The sequence below is a fragment of the Poecile atricapillus genome, chromosome 25, assembly GCF_030490865.1.
Source record: "Poecile atricapillus isolate bPoeAtr1 chromosome 25, bPoeAtr1.hap1, whole genome shotgun sequence".
Taxonomy (NCBI): Eukaryota; Metazoa; Chordata; class Aves; order Passeriformes; family Paridae; genus Poecile; species Poecile atricapillus.
Genome location: NC_081273.1, coordinates 6,662,271 through 6,683,155, shown reverse-complemented (window position 1 = coordinate 6,683,155; position 20,885 = coordinate 6,662,271). Strand labels below are relative to the sequence as shown.

Below are 20,885 nucleotides of genomic sequence, written 5' to 3'. Positions count from 1 at the left end.
TGTGTTCCCTCTAAAAATACCAGCACTGCTGATTACTCCCTAATGACTATCCTTTGAGATCTGCCAGTTAGTGATTTCTTAATCCATTTAAACATGCACTTCATCGATAATGCTTAGATGTCATTAATCAGCCGAGATAAAACATTACACCGAGTTCGGGGCCTTACAAAAGCCTAAGCCTATTATTTCCACCCCGTTTCCTTTCATCAGGCCAGCCCAGGATCTGAAGGCAGGCGAGCTCAGTGCCCCGCCAGGCAGGTTTGGCGAGAGCAGCTCCTCGTGTGCCCGGGGTGCCGCGATGCTCCGGGGCCGCGGGACCCTCGCTGACCACCCCAGCCCTCCCTTCCCAGAGGACACACTCCCTGCTGAGGCTGGAAACAGCCAGAAGCCTTCCTCCCAAGAGCTGGGAAATCAGCACGTGGTGTTTTTGGCAGCACCAGACCCCAGCCAGCAGAGAAGCCGGCAACACGGCCTCTGCCAGCGACTCAGCCGAGCAGGCTCTGCCCTCTGCCAGGCGAGGAGGTGCCGGGTCCAAGTTTAAAATCCGTTTTCTGATCCCTGCGTGAACTGCTGACGCACCTCCTGGCAAAGCTGACGCCAGATGGCATCCCCGGGACAGGATCTGCGGGCCAAGCTGTGTTCCTGCACACTGCAGGTAAATCCAGCCTCAGCATTTCCCAGCTAATGCTCTACACATCTCCCTTCAGGTGGGCATTGCTTCATCCAGCTCCTCATCTCTGCTCTCTTCTGTGCCCAAGAGAGCTGCTCAAAAAATTGGCTTGTGGGAGTCTCTGATCTCACTCAGGGAAGAGCAGGAAAACTGTGTTTTTCAATATTGAGAGAAGTCAGCAAAGTTAACACGGATCCTCAGGTGTAAACAACAGCCACCTTTATTCCAAAATCCAGTGGGGCTGCTCATCAGGAATGCACTCTGCGTCAGAGCCAGCCCAGCCTGGCAATCCCCTGCCTGCTCCTCACCTCTGACAAGGACGAGAGGCTGCACTGCTGATTTTCAGCCAAAATACAGAAATCTATTCAATAAATAGATCTCGTGTCTAAAATAAGGAATGAGCAGGACTGGCAGATCACAGCTTGTCTGGAAGAGCCTGTCAACCCCAAACACGACTCTGCAAAATTCACCCTTAACAAAAGCAATTTAATCATTTTGCTTGTTGTGGGAGAAGGAATGCCAGAGCCCGACAGGCATTTTGGGGATAAACACTTCTCTTTTAATATTTAAGCACACTCTGCTGCTTAATGCCTGCAAATGGCAGAGCCCCGGCCGCCCCACACGCTCTGTGCTCCCAACAACATTCCTCTGAGAAAACCTTATTAATGAGCTCACAAACGAGCACCCAACTGGGAAATGTCACAAACAAGAGTGGCTAATGCCCCAGAAAATCAAATAACTGAACACTCGGCTGATTGTGGTGCTTTTCATATTCACTAAAAGAAGAAAAATAGCTTTAAATCAAAGTTTCTGAAGGGGTCAACACCTTTCTGAACAAAACAACTCATTTATTCGCTTTTAGCAATCTCCAGATGATAAATTACATTGATGTTAATAACTTCACTGCAAACTATGCAATTAATATTTGTACTGGACGGAAATGTAAGGATTACTGGAGATGCTGCAGCAAACGTATGTGGCTGATTTTAAACATAATTGGGCACAAAAAGTTCTATCCCAACAGCAAAGGCTGCAACAAGACTCCACTGGGGCAGGCTTTAAAGGTACACTTGTAGGTATTACAGAAATGAATGCGCAGTTAATTATAACTTCAGAAAAGAACAAAAAGCCAGCCTGGAGAAAAGGCCAAAATCCAGGCTCCGACACTCACTCCCAGTATCTGGTAATGAGAGCAGCAAACGCACCGCAAGGGCTCAGCTCGCACGTCTCCCAGAATATCTGGTTCCATTCAGTTCCTTAACGATATTTTAATGCATTTTGTTGCTCCATTTCCTTTCTAAAATTACACCCAACTCACTGGTCTCCCATCGCTCAGTGACGGATCCGAGGCACAGAGAGCGATGCCAGCAGAGCCGGGGCCATTTCCACGCCGGTGCCACGGCCGGTGCTGCCACAGCGCAGGGCTCAGGATGCTCCTCAGGCACTGCAAGTGCTGTGGCCACTGTGAGTGCGCTGTGCTCGTGGTCCAACCCTGCTTTGCTTTTCAGGAGTGTTAGGGAAGGGTTTCACAAGTGTTACACTGCTTGTTTGCAGAGATTTCTTTTCAGTAACACACCCTACAGCCACGTGAAAGCATTCACCTCAAACTTCACTCTGTGCCAGGGTAGATATGCAACAAATAGCTTACTCCGTGAGTAGGGCAAGTTAACACCCAGCATTGCTGCTTTCTGCTTTCTTCTTGGAAAACAAACCCCACAACTTTTGAGTTCCATCTCAGAAAAAATATCTCCCTACTCTGAAATTTAGTCAGACAAAAAATATCTCATTATCTGAGCAGGCTCCATCCATCATCCTCCTGTCCTTCCCCAACACATTTCATGCTCCAGTTGGATACATTAAGTGCAGAGAAATACGACATCTGCTGAGAAAAACATTTTCTTGTGCCCTGCTGATGCTCTGAAGGGGCGGCTCCGCTGTGGCTGTGAGGGGAGGGGGCAGGATTTGTGGGGCGAGGATGTCAGAGCAGGGGTGGAACACACAGCCCAGGTAACTGACCTGCTGCAGGGAAAGCAGCCACATCCACACGGGATGAGCAAGGAACTGTGTCACTGCAGCAGAAACCTGGCAGCTGGGTGCCTGCAAGGACATGCCATGGACAGTGGCAGGCACAGACAGGAGCCAGAGAAGCATCCTCTGCTGCACATTCCACATCTAAAACCAACTGAGCAGGCATCAGTGCAGGGCCCAGCTGCCCCCAGGGCCGAGCTCCATGGGAGCACTGATGGAGACGCCTGTGTGCAAGGACAAGAGGCTCTTCCTCCTGCCCACACCCTCCCACTGGCCAACAAATCATCATCATTAGGCAGGAGAAGCTCAAGCATAAGAGTTTGCTCTGAAAGTGGCGTTTCTTTAAGCTAAAGCCCTGCAGCAGGTATGAAATGCAGGTGTCTGGCCATGCTCCAGCCCATCAAGTCCTGGAGCCACAAGGTCACAACACAGGACAAGTTCTTGGGCTGGGGCTCCTCTCTGGCCATCTGCTGCTGCCCACTCAAGGAACAGACTGGGCTAACGGGGTCAAGTCCCCACACTGGAACATAATTACTTTTAACAAGCTCAGAGTTTCATTCAGAACATAAAACCAGATCAGTCTGAACTCCCTTCTCCTGCTCATCCCTGCTCCCTCCCAAGGAAGCTTCGTGCCTCATTCCCACAGGCAGCTCTGGAACAGCCCAAGGAGACACAAAAATCAGAAATAAGGGCAGAAACCTGTGCATGGGATACAGCAGGGCCTCCGGTGCAGGAGCTGGACAAAGAACTGTGCTTTAGGGGTGCTGTGCCCTCATCACATGGGCAACCCCTAAGGCTGCAAAATGGCCAAGGAGGGATTTATTTGAGGAAGAAGAGAAAAAACATTAGCCTTTTTCCCCCAAAACAATGTCCCTCTCCTATTCCACCAAATCACCAGAATTCCAGAGATTTCTGAAAGGAAACCTCAAGGTTGTCCAACGCCCTTTCAACCCAGTGAGTTCCAATCCCCTTACACAACAGGGTAGATGGCATTTTTTGCTCTTCCCCGTTAAGTATTTGATCAAGCCTCACAAAGGTGCTAATGTATTATTAAAGCTAATGGAGCTCTACAAGAAATGTTAATGGACATTAAGTTTGCATAAATGAATTACACATTAGCAGAGTCGCAAGAAATCTCGTATCTGTCAATTTAGGCAGTATCTGATCATTCCTGTTTTCCTCATTACAGGAACATTACTTCCCGCTAGTTTCAGAGATACGAGAATTGTAACCAAGATGTTCATAATGAAACTACATAATGAAGCAGATGAAATAAATTAATACAAAACTTCCTCTCCTCCTTTCAGTGTGATGTAGTTGAAGGGACCCTACAAAAACAAGGACTTTGAATTGTCACAAGGCCTGGTTTTCCAAGCACACGGCCCTGCTGTAGGGACCATCCCACTTTGCTTTTGGGAGATGTTTCAGAACACAGGGATGCATGTACACAGCTCCAAATTTTCCACCAGGTGCATTTGGGACCACAGATATTTCCAGGTACCTGCTTGCTGCTGTCATGTACAGTGGAGCAGCTCCTAAGGGAAGTGAGATGCATTATTAACAATGAACATGTCAGGAGCAGTACAGGAAATAGGCTGGCTTCAATCAGTGCTGCTCCTACAGATTCCACAGAGCTCCATGTACAAATCCAGTCGATTCTGTATGCTCACAGTGCACAACACTGGGTTTCTCTTGCAGAATACACAAATTTTGCCAGTAAACTCACCACGTTGCTTTGAAGGGGGAGTAGAGAAACACTTTTCAGAGATTAGTAGGTTGCTAGAAGAAAAATACTCAGATTTAATCTGTTCTGACAATTAAAAAGCCCAGCCAGAAACCTTTGATGCAAATTCTATGTACAGAGAGTTATTTTATCAGAGAACAAAGGTAAGCATTTATGGTATAACAGAGGGCTGGAAAAGTCATGGCTTCAGCCGTGAAGTGTTACCTTACATTGTGATTATGATTTCTACGTAACAGGATATAATCCTCATCGACGCTGGAATTTTAACATGTAGGGATGATTCCTGAACTCTCAAGCACACAATTTAATGTATTAAGAGAATTAAAGGTTCTGCTACTCACACATAACTTCCAGGTAACGCTGTGTCTGCAAGTCTTTGACCGCAGGGTGATCCACCAGGCAGATGACAGGGACCCCATCGTCCTCACGCCCCACCTTGAGCAGGAGCTGGCTGGTCACCGTGTACATGTCAGACCACCGCTCCACCTCTGACTTGCCTGGGGCAGGGAACAGAGAGAGAGGAGTGAGGACAGGCTGGAGCACCCCTGCAGCCAGGCCACCTCCCTCCCATCCACGTTCCCTTTGGACACCCATCCTGTCCTCCTCTCCGTCAGGGTCCGGCCAAGTGACGCCCATGCCATGTCACCGCAGTGATTCACACCATCCCCAAATCCCCACTCTTAAATCAATGAGCCACAAATCCCCTCCCACTCCTGAATCAACAGTGAGCTACAGAAGTGATATAACAGATCAAATTAATTAGAAGTGGTATAGATAGGCAGGAGCACTCGGCAGTGCTCTGTTTGAGGGAGGGCAGCCCCGCTCCGGACCGGCTGCCGGAGGGATGCTGTCACCGAAACGAGCAGGAAGACAAGACAAGACAAGACAAGACAGGACAAAAAGGATTTTTCCAGGAACTCAGCAAGCACCTGCTGACAGCGCAGCTCCACTCTGATCTGTGCCTTTTTATTTAAGAATTCACAGGCAAAATGCTAAGAGTAACTTCTGTAGCAGAGCTCTTCCAGACACCAAATATTGCTGTATAATATATGAAACAGGTGACACACGCAGACACCCCTTGATATTTGGAGGAAAAGCTTTCCCATGGGCAAAGCCACACTTCCTGTCATTCACAAACTCACAGCCAGGTGTTTCAGTCTCTACTCTGTTAAAAAAAATATCTGAAGACTGAGCAGGGTGAGGTGATATTACATGAAGCTCAGCATTCCTCTCAGAGAGCTCAAAGCTGGGATTTGACTGCTAACACAAGAAAACTCAATCAAGAAGCTGGACAGGTCAGGCAGAAAGAGACAAACACTTTGTCCTGCTGCCCCTGGTATGGGGAGGGGAACCAGAACGGGATTGTTAACTCCCTGCACACCACGCGCTGGGACTCAGCAGGGCACCACTTCACCAGGCAGCGGGTTTGCATCCCACCTGTATCAGCATCCTCCCAGCATGTGGCCTGCTCAAATGCTCTGTAGTGTTGGGCTTAAAGAGAGGATTTTATCCTGTCCTTGCAGGGGGGTGGGTTTGAAGTAATGAGTCTGGACTTCTGCAGAGAGTCCGTCAGTGTCTCAGACTGGGTAAAGCACAAAGGTGTTGTCAACCAAGCTCACATCTACATGCAGACTTAAACTAACAGCATGTCACATGCAATCAGAGTCAGTGACTTGAATGTGCAAGTACTGGGAGCCACCAGACTTCAGGGAGTCGGAGAAACCCATCTTAGATGAATATTCAACCGAACACGGGGAAAACGCTCTACAAACAAGGGAGCTAGACGTGAAGGTGAATTGCAAATCTTTACAGCCCAAAGCGCAGACGATCCCTCTCGTACCTAAAACAGGGCAGAAAGCTACACAAGCCATGCAGAAATGAATTCAGTGCACAGCTCTGGGCTCCTCAAGGTCACCTGCAGTTACAGCAGGACTCCAGAACCCGGCACTCGAGGCTGGCAGGTAGGCAGAGGACCAAATGGAGTTCAGCCCCCTGCGTTAGGGAATAATCTGTCTGCCCACACAGTCCTTTGTTCCTCAGCTGGCGCTCAAAGAAGCTCGCTCTACTTTTTTTTCTCTTTTTTTCCCTTAAACTGGCAGCAGAGAACAAACACCCAGCGTTACATAAATCACTTCAGCTCCCTGAACAAAGCAAGGGACTGAGAGGACACATCTACCGGTTAGCTCCTTGTTGCCTTTGAACCATCTGATGGTGGTGGCTGGTCTGCTGGCCATGGCGGTGCAGTTCAGCTCGATCTCCTCTCCCTCCACCGCGGTTTCCTTCTCGATATCAATTACCAAATTGCGTGGTGGGACTGGAATGGGAAACACAACACGTACCAGATGAAAAAAACATCTTTTGATCACTAACACAAGACAAAACCTTGAGGAAAACCTGTAAAATCTACTGAAGGAAACAAGCAACCAGCATTTATTTGATCTTTCAATCAATCAAACCTTTTGATAGGTGGTTTTGCAGTAATTGGAGTGAGCACTTTCACTCTCCACCTAATAATCACCGCAGTCTCACAAATTATTACTTATCAGGGTTGTAACTTTCTGTTCCCTCTCCCAAGCAGGCACCGTTCCAGGGAGAGCCGCAGCCCCCCGCGCTACTCGGGTGTGTGCTGCTATTTAAAAATCCAGCTTGACTCCGTGCACATTTCCTGACTTCTCTGACAAGGAGAGGAAACACAAAAGCTGACACTTGGCACTGCATTACTTACCAAGCCTCTAACCTCCACGGCAATTTTTCTCTCCTGCTGTTCAGCTCCAAGGCTCAGCCGTGAGCATGGAAGCAGGCCAGCAAACATCAACCTCATTTAAGATGCTCAAAAAGCCACAGAGCACAAGCCTGGAGTGGAACTCCATCCCTTGGGAACAGCCCTGCTTCCCATCACACCCCCACAAACCGCCCCAAAACCATCCCAAAACCAAACCAAAGAGAGGAGGGAGCCGGCTCTGCACTCAGCCACGAGTGCCACGTCCTTTGGGGTGCAGATCTGCTGCTCTGCCCAGACACACATCTTCCCTAGATCAGGAGTCTCCCAAAACACAAAGCTGGAAGACTGTACCCAATTAAAAATCATCCAGTAATACTGAGAAACAGGCTCTAACTTCAGGGGTAACAACCACTGCAGCACAGCCCAGAAATGGGACAAATGAGCTTAAAAATTAAGACATGGGAACAAGGGAATCTCTTTCCTGTGGAAGCACCAGCAGCAAGGCAAAACCCAGGAAAAAGTGAACAGCGAGAGTTCTTATGGCAGAGTCATGGCTTCAGAAAATCCCAGAACTTCCAAAGGAAACTCAACTTTGCTCTGATCAATGTGATTAAGCAACTGCATAGTTCAGATGTGACTCACAGGTCTTCAAGCTAATGAAGAGCAAATATGTATAAATACCATCCAGATGATCAAATGGACTAATTAGTCACTTGTGGCTTCTCTCTAAAAAGAACAGAATGGGCTACATATTTGAGAGTTTCACATGTTCCAATTAAGCATGAATAAATCTACATATTGTGTCACAGAAGACATGGAAGTGCTGAAGCAAATGTGCAGCTCCCTGGGAGCGCCGGCTGCAGAGGGGGCACCTCGGCAGCTCCCTCTGCTCCCCCAAGCTGGCAGCATTCGAGGCAGGCCAGCAAAATCAGTCTTTGCTACGACTTCACATCAATCACAGGCTGGGTGATGGCCACGAGATTTCTGGTGGGGAACACATTCCTGGGAGGACCAGCCAATGCCAACACGGAGTACCACTCCTCTGCCCTGGCTCATTAGTTCCCCTAATTAGGGAGCCAATAATAGAAAAGACAGGCAAGACAAGCCTGGCATCACAGTGCCCCATTTCTCCATGCAAGTACTAAGACCCCTCCTTCATCTTCTACTAATAAACCTCCCTCACCTTGCCTGCTTCCTGAGCTGAGGTTTGCCCGAGTACACGATGAAGGTGACAAGAAACCACCTCCTTTATGGATGTGGGGGAAAGGCAGCACACACACAGCCATGCCACAAAGGCTTCTCAAAAACAACTGAAGTAAAAGGCACGAAAACAGACTTTTCCCTCAGTTCTAAAGCACAATTCATGCTTAAAAAAACTGAACAAAAACCTGCATTTATGTCTCCCACTTGAAAGACGTGCGGTGCTGGCTTGCAGGTGAATGAAATTGAGTATTCTCATTTCAAACACCTTCTCAGCATTGCCAGCAGTGAAATTAAATCCAATGAACTGTTTGTGCACGATTAGAGGCAGGAGCTGGAAGAGCTTCCCGTGCCTGTGAGCGCTGGAAAGTGCATGGAAACTTTGAAGGTGTTGATAACTGTAATAGCTGGAGTAAAACTGCTTATAAACATCACTTAACAACGTATAAAAACCTAAGACCCAAATCTCATTAAGCAAAAGAAGGAAGATTTAAACTAATCAGCAAGTGAGATCTTACATTAAGTCACCCTCCCTGATTCAGGTTCTCCCACTAATGGAGCCTTAAAAGCTGCTGCTAATCGGCAGGAGCCGCTGGAATAGAGGAGCTGCTGTCACTCCAGTGTGGCCACACGTGCCTGGCCAGCAGCACTCAGGGCTCAAATCCTTGCTGCAAGCCCCTCTCCAGGTGGCTGGAGCTCTCCCAGTGCTGCACAGGACCCCATCCCACTGACCCTGTGTGTCCAGGTGTGAGCACCCCGCTCCTTACCGAGCACTGTGATGGTGGTGTAGATCTCCTGGGGAGGGTCGGTGTAGAGCTGGCAGAAGTACCTCCCCTCATCAGAGATGGACACGTTCGTCAGGGACACTCGGAGCTCGCTGTTGGAAAAGTTCACCAGCTGGAACCTGCTGTCCTTCAGCGCTGTGGGGCAAGCACAGCCTGGGTGACTGCGTGGAGAGAGGCAACATCCCCTTCCCAAAGATCCCTACAGACAGCAGCACCTCGAGGTGAGCACCCCTGGGCTCCTGATTAGATTCCATCCTGCTTCCTACCTTGCAGCTGGACCAATAAAACCTGGTTTTTTTGGTTCTCAGATCGTTTTAAATAATCAACGTGAGCAGGTCACTGGGCACAGTATCAAATCTTTGGATGTGGTTTTATTACCAGGTGGCTTAGGGATGTGTAGGTAAAATGCTTATATTGTCTACACAGCCCCATGACTGACTGTAGGCACTCTGGGCCAGCCTGAATGAGGAAGGAATTGGGAAAAGTAGAATTTAAACTTTGTTTCCTGTCCTGTTGCTTCCTGGGCAGAGAGTACAGCCGTGTCCCCACAGTGACACTAACACAGACCATTTAAAGCATCTCACTGTGGCCACCATGGCACTGTCAGCACAGCACAGACTTATCCACTGGACATGCAAGTGATGAGAGATTTCATTGGGTATAAAGCAGCAGAGATTGCCCTGAAATTTTCAGTCTTTGGCCTGAAGAGATTACCCCTGAGAACACTGTGCTGTCTCGGTGTCGCTCTGTTCAATTTGTTTGTGTCAGCTAAATATTCGGCACTCAATTGCAATTCACCCAGAATTACAACAATCAATTCCCATTGCAAAGTAAGATGCTCTGACTTTTAGAGGGGACTGTGAAGTTTTCCATTAAGGAGAAGATTATGACTGTCTGTCTCACCTACCTCCACAGAACCAGCTGAACTGTAAGTGCCCAGCATTGCACAAACAGGAGAGATCTCAGCAAATGCCACGTCCTGAGAGCAAGTGAGGCACAGGAGGAGTCATGAGAGGAGCCATAAACTTACGCCTGAAATCCCTGAAGTAGATGGTCTGCCTGTTGGGGTTCAGGAGCTGGATCACCGAGTCATCGCTGTTCTTGACGCGGCAGCTGATGGTGGCCACGTCCCCCTCCACCACTGTCACATCCTCTGTCACCAGGTTCTGACCATCACCTGCAGGACACAGAAAGGGACTCAAGGTCAGACACGGCACCAGTGGTTTCATCTGGGAATGAAAAGTTCCACTGCCACCAATGGAGGAACATCAGCCATTGACTCTGGGTCCCACAGCAGCTGGTAGAGGAGCAAAGGAAAAGGAGCTCTGTGATGGGAATAGAGGAAGGAATACTGCCCCACACAGAAACACCCAAAATGCCCTTCCTCTCCCAACAGACACACCTTTTCAAATTACCTTGAAAGAACAACTTGCTGTAAGAAGCACTTATCCTGTGACTGGAGCAGACAGACTTCAGGGAATCAGTCGTTACTCACTGTATAATCAGTAGGTGCTATTAATGTCCAGAGGCAGGGAAAAAAAAGGATCCCATGCAATTATGCTGTGGGAGCCTTGTAATCACTTACAGGTCATCACCCCAAAACTCTCCTCTAATGAATGGAGGCAGCGCATCGCCCGCACGCTGAGCCCTCCAGCAGCGCCACGGGACGCAGGGCACGGCTGTGGGAATTGTGCCTCGCATTTCAATCCTTCCGTAACTACTGGGAATCAGATGGGAGAGGTACTGAGACTTCAGCAATGCTCCAAATGAAGCCAGGATACCTGGGCACTTGGCCACAGGCGGGTTGGTCAGAGAACCCTCTGCTGCTCCACAGCTGCCTCAGCCATGAGAAGCCCAAAAATGCAGGATTGGGATAAAGCTTGCACACAGGGAATCTGGGGATTGTACTTAAATGCCAGTTTTTCTCTCACACTGCATTTTCTTCATTTTTCTTCATCTTTCTTTCCAACTTGCCTTTATTATTTGACATCTCTTGGAAACAAATGTTTGACAAAAAGGTGCATTGTTTGGAAAGAGAAAGATTGATAAACCATCAGACTCCTCTCCACGCCTGATGGGCAGCAAGCTGAAGTCTGGGCACATTTTTCTGCCCTCTCAGTATAAATTTTAGATATATTCTCCAGATTGATGAACTTTGAGGAGCAGCAAGATTTACTATTAAACAGTAACACGTACTGTACTGGAGCACAGAGCCCCAGCCCCGCTCAGGAGGGGCACAGAGCCTGTCCCAGACACCTGCCTGCTCCACATTCTGCAGATCAGGATGAAACTGGTCCTGCTCAAAGCTCTCTGACCAGAAGATGAGCATTCAGCCACCCCACCCCACTATCAGCACCCTTAACGTGGTGCTTGTGAACCCTGGGGACACACATCAATGGCTGGACTCGATCATCTGAGAGGGCTTTTTCAGCCTGAGTCTGTTCTCAAATGCCAGACCTCTGTGCAGCCCCCAAAGCTGTCCCAGCAGAGCCCTACCCTGCCTGTGCCACACACACAGCCACAGCCAGGCCCTGGCATCAATGAAATCAAACACCTCAAAAGTGGCTCAAGCAAAAATATTAAACATTACTAACTGCTTCTGGGGAATAATTTTATCAAACCCATTCAAAACAAGGTTCTTGCACAAGGATCAGCTTGATATGTTCTCATAAACGCAATATTCCCTACAAATCATTAACAAAGCTATTAAGATTCGATTTCCATCTAAGCAATTATTGCCAGCATATTTTTTTACATTTACTTTAAAAGACTCAATCCTATTTTCAATTCATTAAACTGTTCCTTGCGTTTACTGAATTTTACATCAGCTTAGAAGACTATTTGAATTAATAAGAATTACAGTAGAAGTAATTTAGAAATAAATTATTTGAAGTTCAAGCCACTGAAGCTTTTCACGCCGGGATGCTGCTGCATTAAACCTGCCGATGGATGGCTGCAGAGTCCAGCACCTCGGTCTGGGCTGGCACCAGACCCCTCTGAAGGAGGCTTTATCCGGGTTAATGACGGGCAGGGAGCACATAAGGACACGCTGAGCCCCTCCACAGCCTCCTGGGCTCTGCCTCTTTGTTCTTCATCAAAGCGCGGCTGATCAGCCACCGTCTGCTCTGCTGACCTCAACGTGCCTCACCTCAGCCAAGGCCTGCTTCACCCCTCCAGATTCTATTCCTATCTGCTCCCAGGAAAGCCATTTCCATGAGCAGCAGCAATTACAAACTCTAAATTAAATAAAAACGCAACAGAAATCAAGAACTCTTCAGACCCATCCTCATTGTCAGCACCTCAGGAAGTTTCTCAGTAAATATTTACTGTCAGTGTATCCCTGTTCTGAGCAGCATTAAAGTACACACACAGCATGACAATATTTTGGAACACAAAAGGACAGGCTGGAGAGGGGAGATGAAATTTATGGACTCAACAGGGAATCTCAGGAGCTAAGAGAAGCAAAGGAAAATTATTGTTGAGAACCAATGTTAAATCCCTGGCAATGCTTTGGAGGGGCACAGCACAAGCAGATGCAACAGAAAGGCCCCAACAGAATGATATGGAACAGAATTTCATCTGTTACACGTGGAGGGACTGGGACAGAACAGGGTCACAGCCCTGCTGGGATCCCAACATGAGGGACAAATCCTCATCCCAGGGCATGGTGCACTGGACAGACACCAGAACTGGACTTGGAGCCTTGAAAATCTTGACTTGGAGTATGAGGGATTGCTCCAGAGGGAGTGGAACAGGAACAGAAAGGAAGCCACTTTCTGGGGGGTCTCTGGGTGAGCTCCTGCCTAACACATGCACTGGTGTTAATGAGCAAGGGAAACACCAAAATGGGTGTCTGCAGTGCCAGGAGGAAGGAAAATACAATGTGTGCTTCCTTCACTACCCAAAGAAATTTTCCAGCCTCATTTACTGAATCTCCTTTGCAAGGTGAAAAATGACACCTTGTTTTATACTTGCTGGAAGAGAGGTGAGGAGGGGACACAGTGCTTGAGGGATGCTTTGGCTGCAACCTGTACAATTAATTTTTGCACTTGTCTTCCTGCCTTAGACCACTGCAGTCTCTCCTCTTAGGGCTGCAGACAGACATAGACGAGTAAATTGTGTTTCAAACAAGTTCCCCTCAGCTGGACACAGCCCAGGGACCTTGGCTCATATGCAGCGGTCACATTTAAAATCAATTCTTTCTCCGCTTGTAGGACACCGGGCTAGAGGGAAGCATCAGGGAGAGAGGAGGAAAGATTAAAAATACGTGCTGGGGAGCATGGTTTTTCAATTTCTATGGAATTTCTAACCACAGGTGCCTCAGCATGAGCTGCAGCACTGCTGGCTCAGTCTGCAGGATCCCAACACAAATGCTTTCCTAGGAAGAGGGGTTTTCATTACACCTGAACTGTGTAAGGCTGTAAACCTAAACAAAATTCCTCTTAATAGATTGAGTCAGAAGAAACAACTCACACAGATACACAAACTGTCCACGTGCTCAAGGGAAAAAGCGACACAATGCTCCATCCCCAGAATTAACACAATTTGAATGTCAACATTCATCTACCAGTTTCAAATACCTAAAAGGAACGTGGTGGTTAGAGCAGAGACAAGTGGGTTTATAAACACCGAGCATCCACCTCCCCAGAAGCTTTCTCCTCTTTGTGTTCCTTCTCTTCCCTGAGCTGAGAAGCTCCTCTGCTCTCCCATCCATCACTGAGAGCTTCATCTCTTCCCTTTAACACAAATACCACCACCAGCAGCTCTTCAGGAAGAGAACCAGCACCAGAGACTCTTGGTCAGGGATCAGATACAGGAAAAAGGAGGGACCCCAAAGGCCATTTAACTACTCTGCAGACCTGCTCCTAGGAGGGAGAGAACTGCCAAGGCAGTGCTGGGAGAAGCCACTGGAGCTCTGTGCATCCAGGCTCCAAGTCCTGAGAGACTGTTCTAAAAAGCTGCAGTTGTCACACTTGAACTTTGGAAAAGAAGAGACAATCCACACTGATTGTGCTGGCAAGGAAAGGCAATTGCTGCCGATGGAGTTAATTTCATGGCATCTTTTCATGGGCAACAGCTGGAGACCAGGCTGCCCACAAAGCACATGGACACACACGTGGGAGCTGCAGAGCTGCAGGAGGACAGAGCTGCAGGAGGGCAGAGCTGCAGGAGGACAGAGCTGCAGGAGGACAGAGCTGCAGGAGGGCAGAGCTGCAGGAGGGAGGACAGAGCTGCAGGAGGGCAGAGCTGCAGGAGGACAGAGCTGCAGGAGGACAGAGCTGCAGGAGGACAGAGCTGCAGGAGGACAGAGCTGCAGCAGGACAGAGCTGCAGGAGGACAGAGCTGCAGGAGGGCAGAGCTGCAGGAGGACAGAGCTGCAGGAGGGCAGAGCTGCAGGAGGGAGGACAGAGCTGCAGGAGGGCAGAGCTGCAGGAGGACAGAGCTGCAGGAGGACAGAGCTGCAGGAGGACAGAGCTGCAGGAGGGAGGACAGAGCTGCAGGAGGGCAGAGCTGCAGGAGGACAGAGCTGCAGGAGGACAGAGCTGCAGGAGGACAGAGCTGCAGGAGGACAGAGCTGCAGGAGGACAGAGCTGCAGGAGGGAGGACAGAGCTGCAGGAGGGCAGAGCTGCAGGAGGACAGAGCTGCAGGAGGACAGAGCTGGGAACAGGCTGGGTCAGGAACCCACCCAAGACAGCCCTGATTCCTCCATGCATGTCCAAAGCAAGGCAGAGGTGTTCCCACCCACCCACAGAAAGGTTCCTGGGAGAAGCTGGGGTGCAGCAGGTCAGGAGAAGAGGCAGCTGCTGCTCCTTCCACTCCTGCACAGTCCCTAAGGGAAACCCTCTGAGGCCACAGAGCCTGGAGCCAAGCATGGCACCCCCGAGCAATTCTTCTCAGTGTGGCCTTCACCCCAGAGGAAAATGTTGTTTTCCACCAAGATTCACAACTAACCTTTTGCAACAGCAACTTTCTCTTCTATTAAGATGTAATTACCAGCTTTGTGACCCTGAGTCAAGCCTCTCTGAGATTTTCCTGCATTCAAGTAGCTCTTATTCCCTCTTCAGCATCTTCTCCATGGCCAGTAACAGACTCAGCAACTCCAATCCCAAGGCAAAGAGCTCTTCAAAAAAAGTGATGGTGGCAAACAAATAGAATTCTAGAAAGATCTCCCTTTTGAGTTATTTCTGTGCAGATCTGTCAGCTGCAATTCAGCACTGGGGAGTCTCGCCCATGAAAATTCCTTGCTGAGCACTAAGAGGAACAGGGATTTTCCTGAGCCAAAGTGGGCAAAGCTTTCTCAGTGATGGTGGGAACGGGGTATGGCAGCTCCGTGTCTCCCTCTGAGGCAGAGACTACACCAAGCTGGTACGGAAACGCCCACCTGGTACTTGGATTTTTCCTTTCGGATTTAATGCATGCTATCCTTTCTTCATGCTGCAGCCAGGTTTAAGGGAACTGCTCTGAGGAAGGGCACTGCCAACAGACAAATTTGCTGTGCCAGGTTTGGGATCCCCTGGTGATGCTCCAATTCCCATTTAGGAGGGAGAAAAGGAGGGGTGGGAGAAATTAGCATTCACAGAAACTGCTCCCAAAATGTTGATTTCCTTGAGTCTCCCTGGCGCTGTCTGCAGGGACAGAGCCGCTCCTGCCACCGGGATCTCATCCCTTGTCACAGGCTGTGCTCAGCCCCAGCAGTCCCAGGGACCTTTTCCCCTCCTTCTCAGCACAGATTTTCGCGAGCGAGCACTTTCGGCACCTTTCGGCAGCGCCCGCTCCTCTCCCCGCTCAGTCACACTTCCCCTGAATTACTCTCCACGCTCACAGAGAATGTGCAAGATGGTGCTAAAAATTACTTATTGTGAGGAGCAAGTTTACGCTATGAAACAGCCACTTCAGAGAAATATACGGCAAATTCAAGCGAGTTGTGCACAGATATTAAATTTGTGGAGAAAAAAAATGCCATTGCCACCTTTATGGCTTTTCTGGCTTAAAGAGTAAGAATAAAAGATGACAATAGCTCTGAAATTACACTGGAGGCTGCACTGACTTTAAACATAGTGAATATCTATCTATCTACGTGATTCAATGGCATCAGGGAATTCTTTCCACTGGCTGAAACCAAAATGGTACAGGAACAAAAATACTGTGTTATGTCCAAATTAAAAAAATTCTTTGTATCTTAAGAACGGAATTATTTTTTTCTGCCATGAAAACCTCTGCAGCTGTGGCCAAAGTGTGTTTCAGACTGAGGCAGTTCCTTCGCCCTCCCCTCACACTCCTGTTGCCGCCGATCGCCCCGTCTGCGCAGATTTATGATCTGTCACCTGTGCTGGGATTAGATGTCACCCTTGTCTTTCTATTACCCAGATATTGATAGATCAAACTCCCTGGCCATACGTCGCCTGTCCCTTCAAAGGTTACCGCTGGCGGACACCGAGGATCAATATCCATCTGCTCTGTCACTGACCAGAGCCCGGGCAGGGAGCGCTCCCAACGGCAGCACAAGCCTGCTGCTCTGCACATCTCAGGCTTCTATTCCACATTTCAAATATGTTTCTACAAAAGAGAAGCAGCTGGTCTCTTGCTTTGCTTCCAGCAGCTGATGGTCCATTGCCTAGGCAGCAAAAGGTCACTTACTAAAAGCTGTCCTTCTCCCGTAAGGTCAGAGGTTTATCCATGTGTCCCCCGGGGACACCGGTGCGAGCGGCTCCTCGCCCGCACCAGCGAGACACAAGATCTGCTGGGGGAGGATCTGGGAAGGGGAGGCTGCCGGGGACTCTGAGGGAGCTCTTGGGGGACACTGAGGGACAGAAGCGAGGAAGACCAAAAGGGCAGGAAAGGGCAAAGCTGTGAGCAGCCCCTCAGCAGAAACAGAGTCAGGTGCCCCTCCCTCGTGCTCCCCCGACACAGCCCTCGCTGGCAGCTGACACCCACCAAGGACACCACCCAAAATCCACTGCCATGCCCCAGCACTGCTTGGGAGCAGCAACAGCAAGGGAGAAGCTTTGACAACACGAGATGGTCCCAGCAGGCTGCTGCCTCCATTCAGTGTGTTTAAATAACACTCAGTTAGCATCAACACACGTTTATTATTAATGGAGCCCTAATACAGAATTCCTTACCTGCATTTATCTTCCAGCTACCAAGGACACCCACAGCCCAGATCCAGGGAAGGAGACCTTGATTAAACCTGAGTTTCAAACACAGGTGGAATTTCCTTTCCCTGCCTTGACTCGCTCCATGGGGAGCCAAACCCTGATGAGGAGCAGGTCGCTTCAGGTAAGAGGAGGAAGCACAGATCAAATATTCAGTTTTCACAATCAAAGAGCATGTTCTCTGCATTTCCCTGACCAGAACAACACCTGCTGCCTCAGACTCCTTTCTGTCTCTGCCACGGGGGTAAAGCTGCAGCAGCCCCTGCCAAAACCTGAGCACAGGAGAGAACTGAAATGTTTGCAGGTTTGTCACCATCACTGCCACCTCTGGTTTTGCCCTGCGGTGGCCGGCAGCTGCCACCTGCCTGGCACTGCTCACACCCCGAGCTGGCACGTGGGTCTGTGGCCTCCCCATCTGCTCCCTCCAGCACAGATCCCTGCTCCCAGGGGTGGCAGTCAGGGACTGAGAATGGACAGGGACACAACGGGGGGAACGTCCCACGGCACTGTCCAGCAGCATGGAGCCCTTCCACAGACCCCACCATTCCAGCCCCTCAGCTCCGGCCCCTCAGCTCCAGCCCCTCAGCTCCAGCCCCTCAGCTCCAGCCCCTCACCGTCCCCTCCAAGCCCTCTGGGACGATGCCATTGCTATTGATGTCTGCTCTGGTACCTGCTCAGTTTCTGGATCTGATGGCACCTGCCCCAGGTGCATCCCAGAACACTGATTCCCGTTAGTCAGAGAGACAGGGTTCCCAGTAACAAGGAATCCTGTTTCAAGTCAGATGATGGGTTTCATTTTACTCTAATGAGCAGATATGTCTTATATCCATACCTGTAACCCATTTCTTGCAGACTTTTTCACATCCTTTTTATTTTTTACTGTCAGTAGCATCTGTCACAACGTGCAGCTTAATAATCTCTTTTAAACCCAAGAAATCTGTATTTCCATAAAGCACCCACAATGAATTCTGATCAACATCAGCCTGGTCTCTTCCATATAAAAAGGACCTCCTTTCAACTGCCTGCGTATTTAAGTCTGAAATCTTTCAGATTTCACCACTGAAATAAGCAAGCAACAAATGACAAAATTAATAACAAATGTGCAAACCTGTAGAAAATGTCCTCAAAGCAAAGGACCAACAAAGAATACATGGGAATGCTGTGTATTTTTGGGGTATCCTGGCCTGTTCCCACCCTCTGGCTGAGCAAGCAGCCAGCCTTAAATCCCAGCACTGTCCCTGCCATGTCATACACAGGAAGGACCCTGTGAGCCTTTGACAAAACACCTGCCCAGCTGTTATCCCAAAACTGTGGTGTAAAAGCAGAAGCATTTACCAGCTGGAATGACCATGAGCCTGCACATGGGGGTGACCCGTTTGCTACCAGCCCATCAAGCACTGAATGCTCTCCTCCACAGGTTAGGCTGAGCTTCTTTTGCCCTTTGAAGTTAATTCCCATGAAGTTTGCCATCATGGGAGGAAAGCTGATCTTGCTTTCCATGCATTCCCAGCCTCTGGAGTGGCTCTGCTCACAGGTGTTATCTGTCCACTCTTCATTTCCCCGGGCAGGAGCACAGATGAGAATCCCCAGTCCTGGATTTTGGAGCCCTGTTCTGCCCACAGTCATTTCCCTGCCCACCCATCACCTGCAGGGACTCCAGGCCATGAAGAAGGGCCCTGTCTTTAGGGGTCTTTTCCTTCACTTTCTATTTTTTTCAAGTATGTCCCCCCCCCCTTCAATTATTTTAGAGATGGCAGACAAGATCTTTTCTCAAAGAACAATAGACCCCCAGCAGTGACAGACACTCCCCCCCAAAACAGGTGAAAGAATCTCAGCAGCAACATTATGATCAAAGCGAGGAGTCCTTCCAATTTCTACTTCCCAGGAAGGATAAAAAGGTATAAGAGAAGCCTTTAGTCTAGATCCCAGATCAGACATAATGATGAATGCTCACCTAAAGGGCAACATATTTGTAAGTTTTAAGTCTCTTGCAACACCAACTGTCCTGATTCATCCCCACGATAAAGGCAGCTCTGAGAGCTATTTTACCATATTTATTATTTTACAGAGGAAGAAGAAAAAATGTGGAATCAGCTCTCAATCTGCCACCCGTCGGATTTATAAATGTTAGTATAGGACCAGTGCTAATATCTTTAAACATTCATCTCCTCATTGCAGATCCTGCACGTCCCCCTTCAGCCTCCGCCCGGTGGCTCATCCAGGTTTGGGGAAATAAAATGCATTTTGGTATTTTTTTCCCCTTCTTCTATGGGATTTGTTTTGACTAAACCCATGAAAAGAAGAGAAAGGGCAGATGCTCCTGAACACATTCTTGCCTGCTGTCAGTGCTTTGCCAGCTGAGTGGAAGGCACAGAGCTCTGTTCCAGTGTTTATTTTTAAAGATGCAGCTTGCCTGATCCACGCTCATTCCTCACGCCTTGTTTTCAATAGAGGCTCTGTTCTCTTTGCTGGCTGCCAGGACAAAGGCAGAGCTGGGAGGAAGGGAAGAGAAACCGTGTTGTGCACACGAAAATAAACCCTTGGGTTTATAAACTGCATTAGCCCAATCCCTCTCACTGCCTCTGCAGGTGCAGCAACAGGACTGTAAAGCAAATGACCAAAAAATACAGTAATGATGAGAGAGAAAACAAGTCTGGATATGGTCCTCATCCCACCTTCCTCAAATCTGCTCCCAAACCCCCTCAGATGCCCACCCCATCCCACAGCAGGCACACCGAGCACAACACTCCTCTCTCAGCAAGCTCTTTGTAAATTTTATCACTTATTTCTTAAAGTTGCAATTGCCTTTTAAAATTAGATTGTATTTAGTTCTTAATTAAATCGTCATCGTTCTACAAAACCCCACAGGCTTTGAGGTTTAGATTGTCATTTTAAACAAAAGTAAAATGGTAAATGCCTTTTCCATCCAACACCATTAGGTATAATTAAGCAATGGGTAAAGCATACATCGTGCTATAAATGTCATTTAGTTTTACAGTGAAACTCATCAACATTTATCAAAACACTGCCTCGAGAAAGAACGAGACAGCTCCAGAGAGCGACTTCCATTCGCTGCTGCCTTTGACGCGTCTGCTCCGAGGGAGAGCTGCAGCAAGAAAAGCCTTCCCATTACATATTTTTATCTTTTAGGCTCAAATGTTCATTTTCTGCTGCGTTCCCATACGTGGCAGGATGGGTGGTGTGCAGCCATCGCACACCAATGTTTGGGAAGGGTGTCCTGGAGAGCCCCAAGGCAGGGACGAGCAATCTCAGGTAGAACAGAGCCCAAGCTGATGCCAAAGCCCGTGGCCCAGGGAATTTGTGGTGGGGGCAGGACGGTGTCACTGCTCCTCCCTGGGGACAGCAGCGTGGGGCACTGGGCTGCCTGGCACTCACTCCTGTCCCCAGCCCTGTACCACCGTGTTCTGCAGCTTGCAAGGCTCAGATAAATGGCATTTCATTCCTGTTTTCAGGTGAGGCGCCTCTGAGCCACCACCAAAGGGATGTGAACTGTAAAGAAAGACAAACACCAGCAACGCACACCACCAGGCACCGCCGTGCCGCTTCTATTTTAAAATC

At 48.9% G+C, this 20,885-nt stretch overlaps 1 protein-coding gene across 6 annotated transcripts in view; it reads right to left on the bottom strand.

The window, feature by feature from the left end:
* The window catches only part of CADM1 (cell adhesion molecule 1), a 133,707-nt gene that overhangs the window by 35,038 nt on the left and 77,784 nt on the right, over nucleotides 1–20,885 (bottom strand). For all 6 annotated transcript variants that reach the window (XM_058856866.1, XM_058856867.1, XM_058856870.1 and 3 more), the window contains exons 2-5: nucleotides 10,180–10,326; nucleotides 9,132–9,284; nucleotides 6,619–6,756; nucleotides 4,784–4,939 (exon numbers count right to left, since the gene is read on the bottom strand). In XM_058856866.1, coding sequence (XP_058712849.1) covers nucleotides 4,784–4,939; nucleotides 6,619–6,756; nucleotides 9,132–9,284; nucleotides 10,180–10,326 — 594 coding nt within the window. The remainder of the gene's footprint in view (nucleotides 1–4,783; nucleotides 4,940–6,618; nucleotides 6,757–9,131; nucleotides 9,285–10,179; nucleotides 10,327–20,885) is intronic.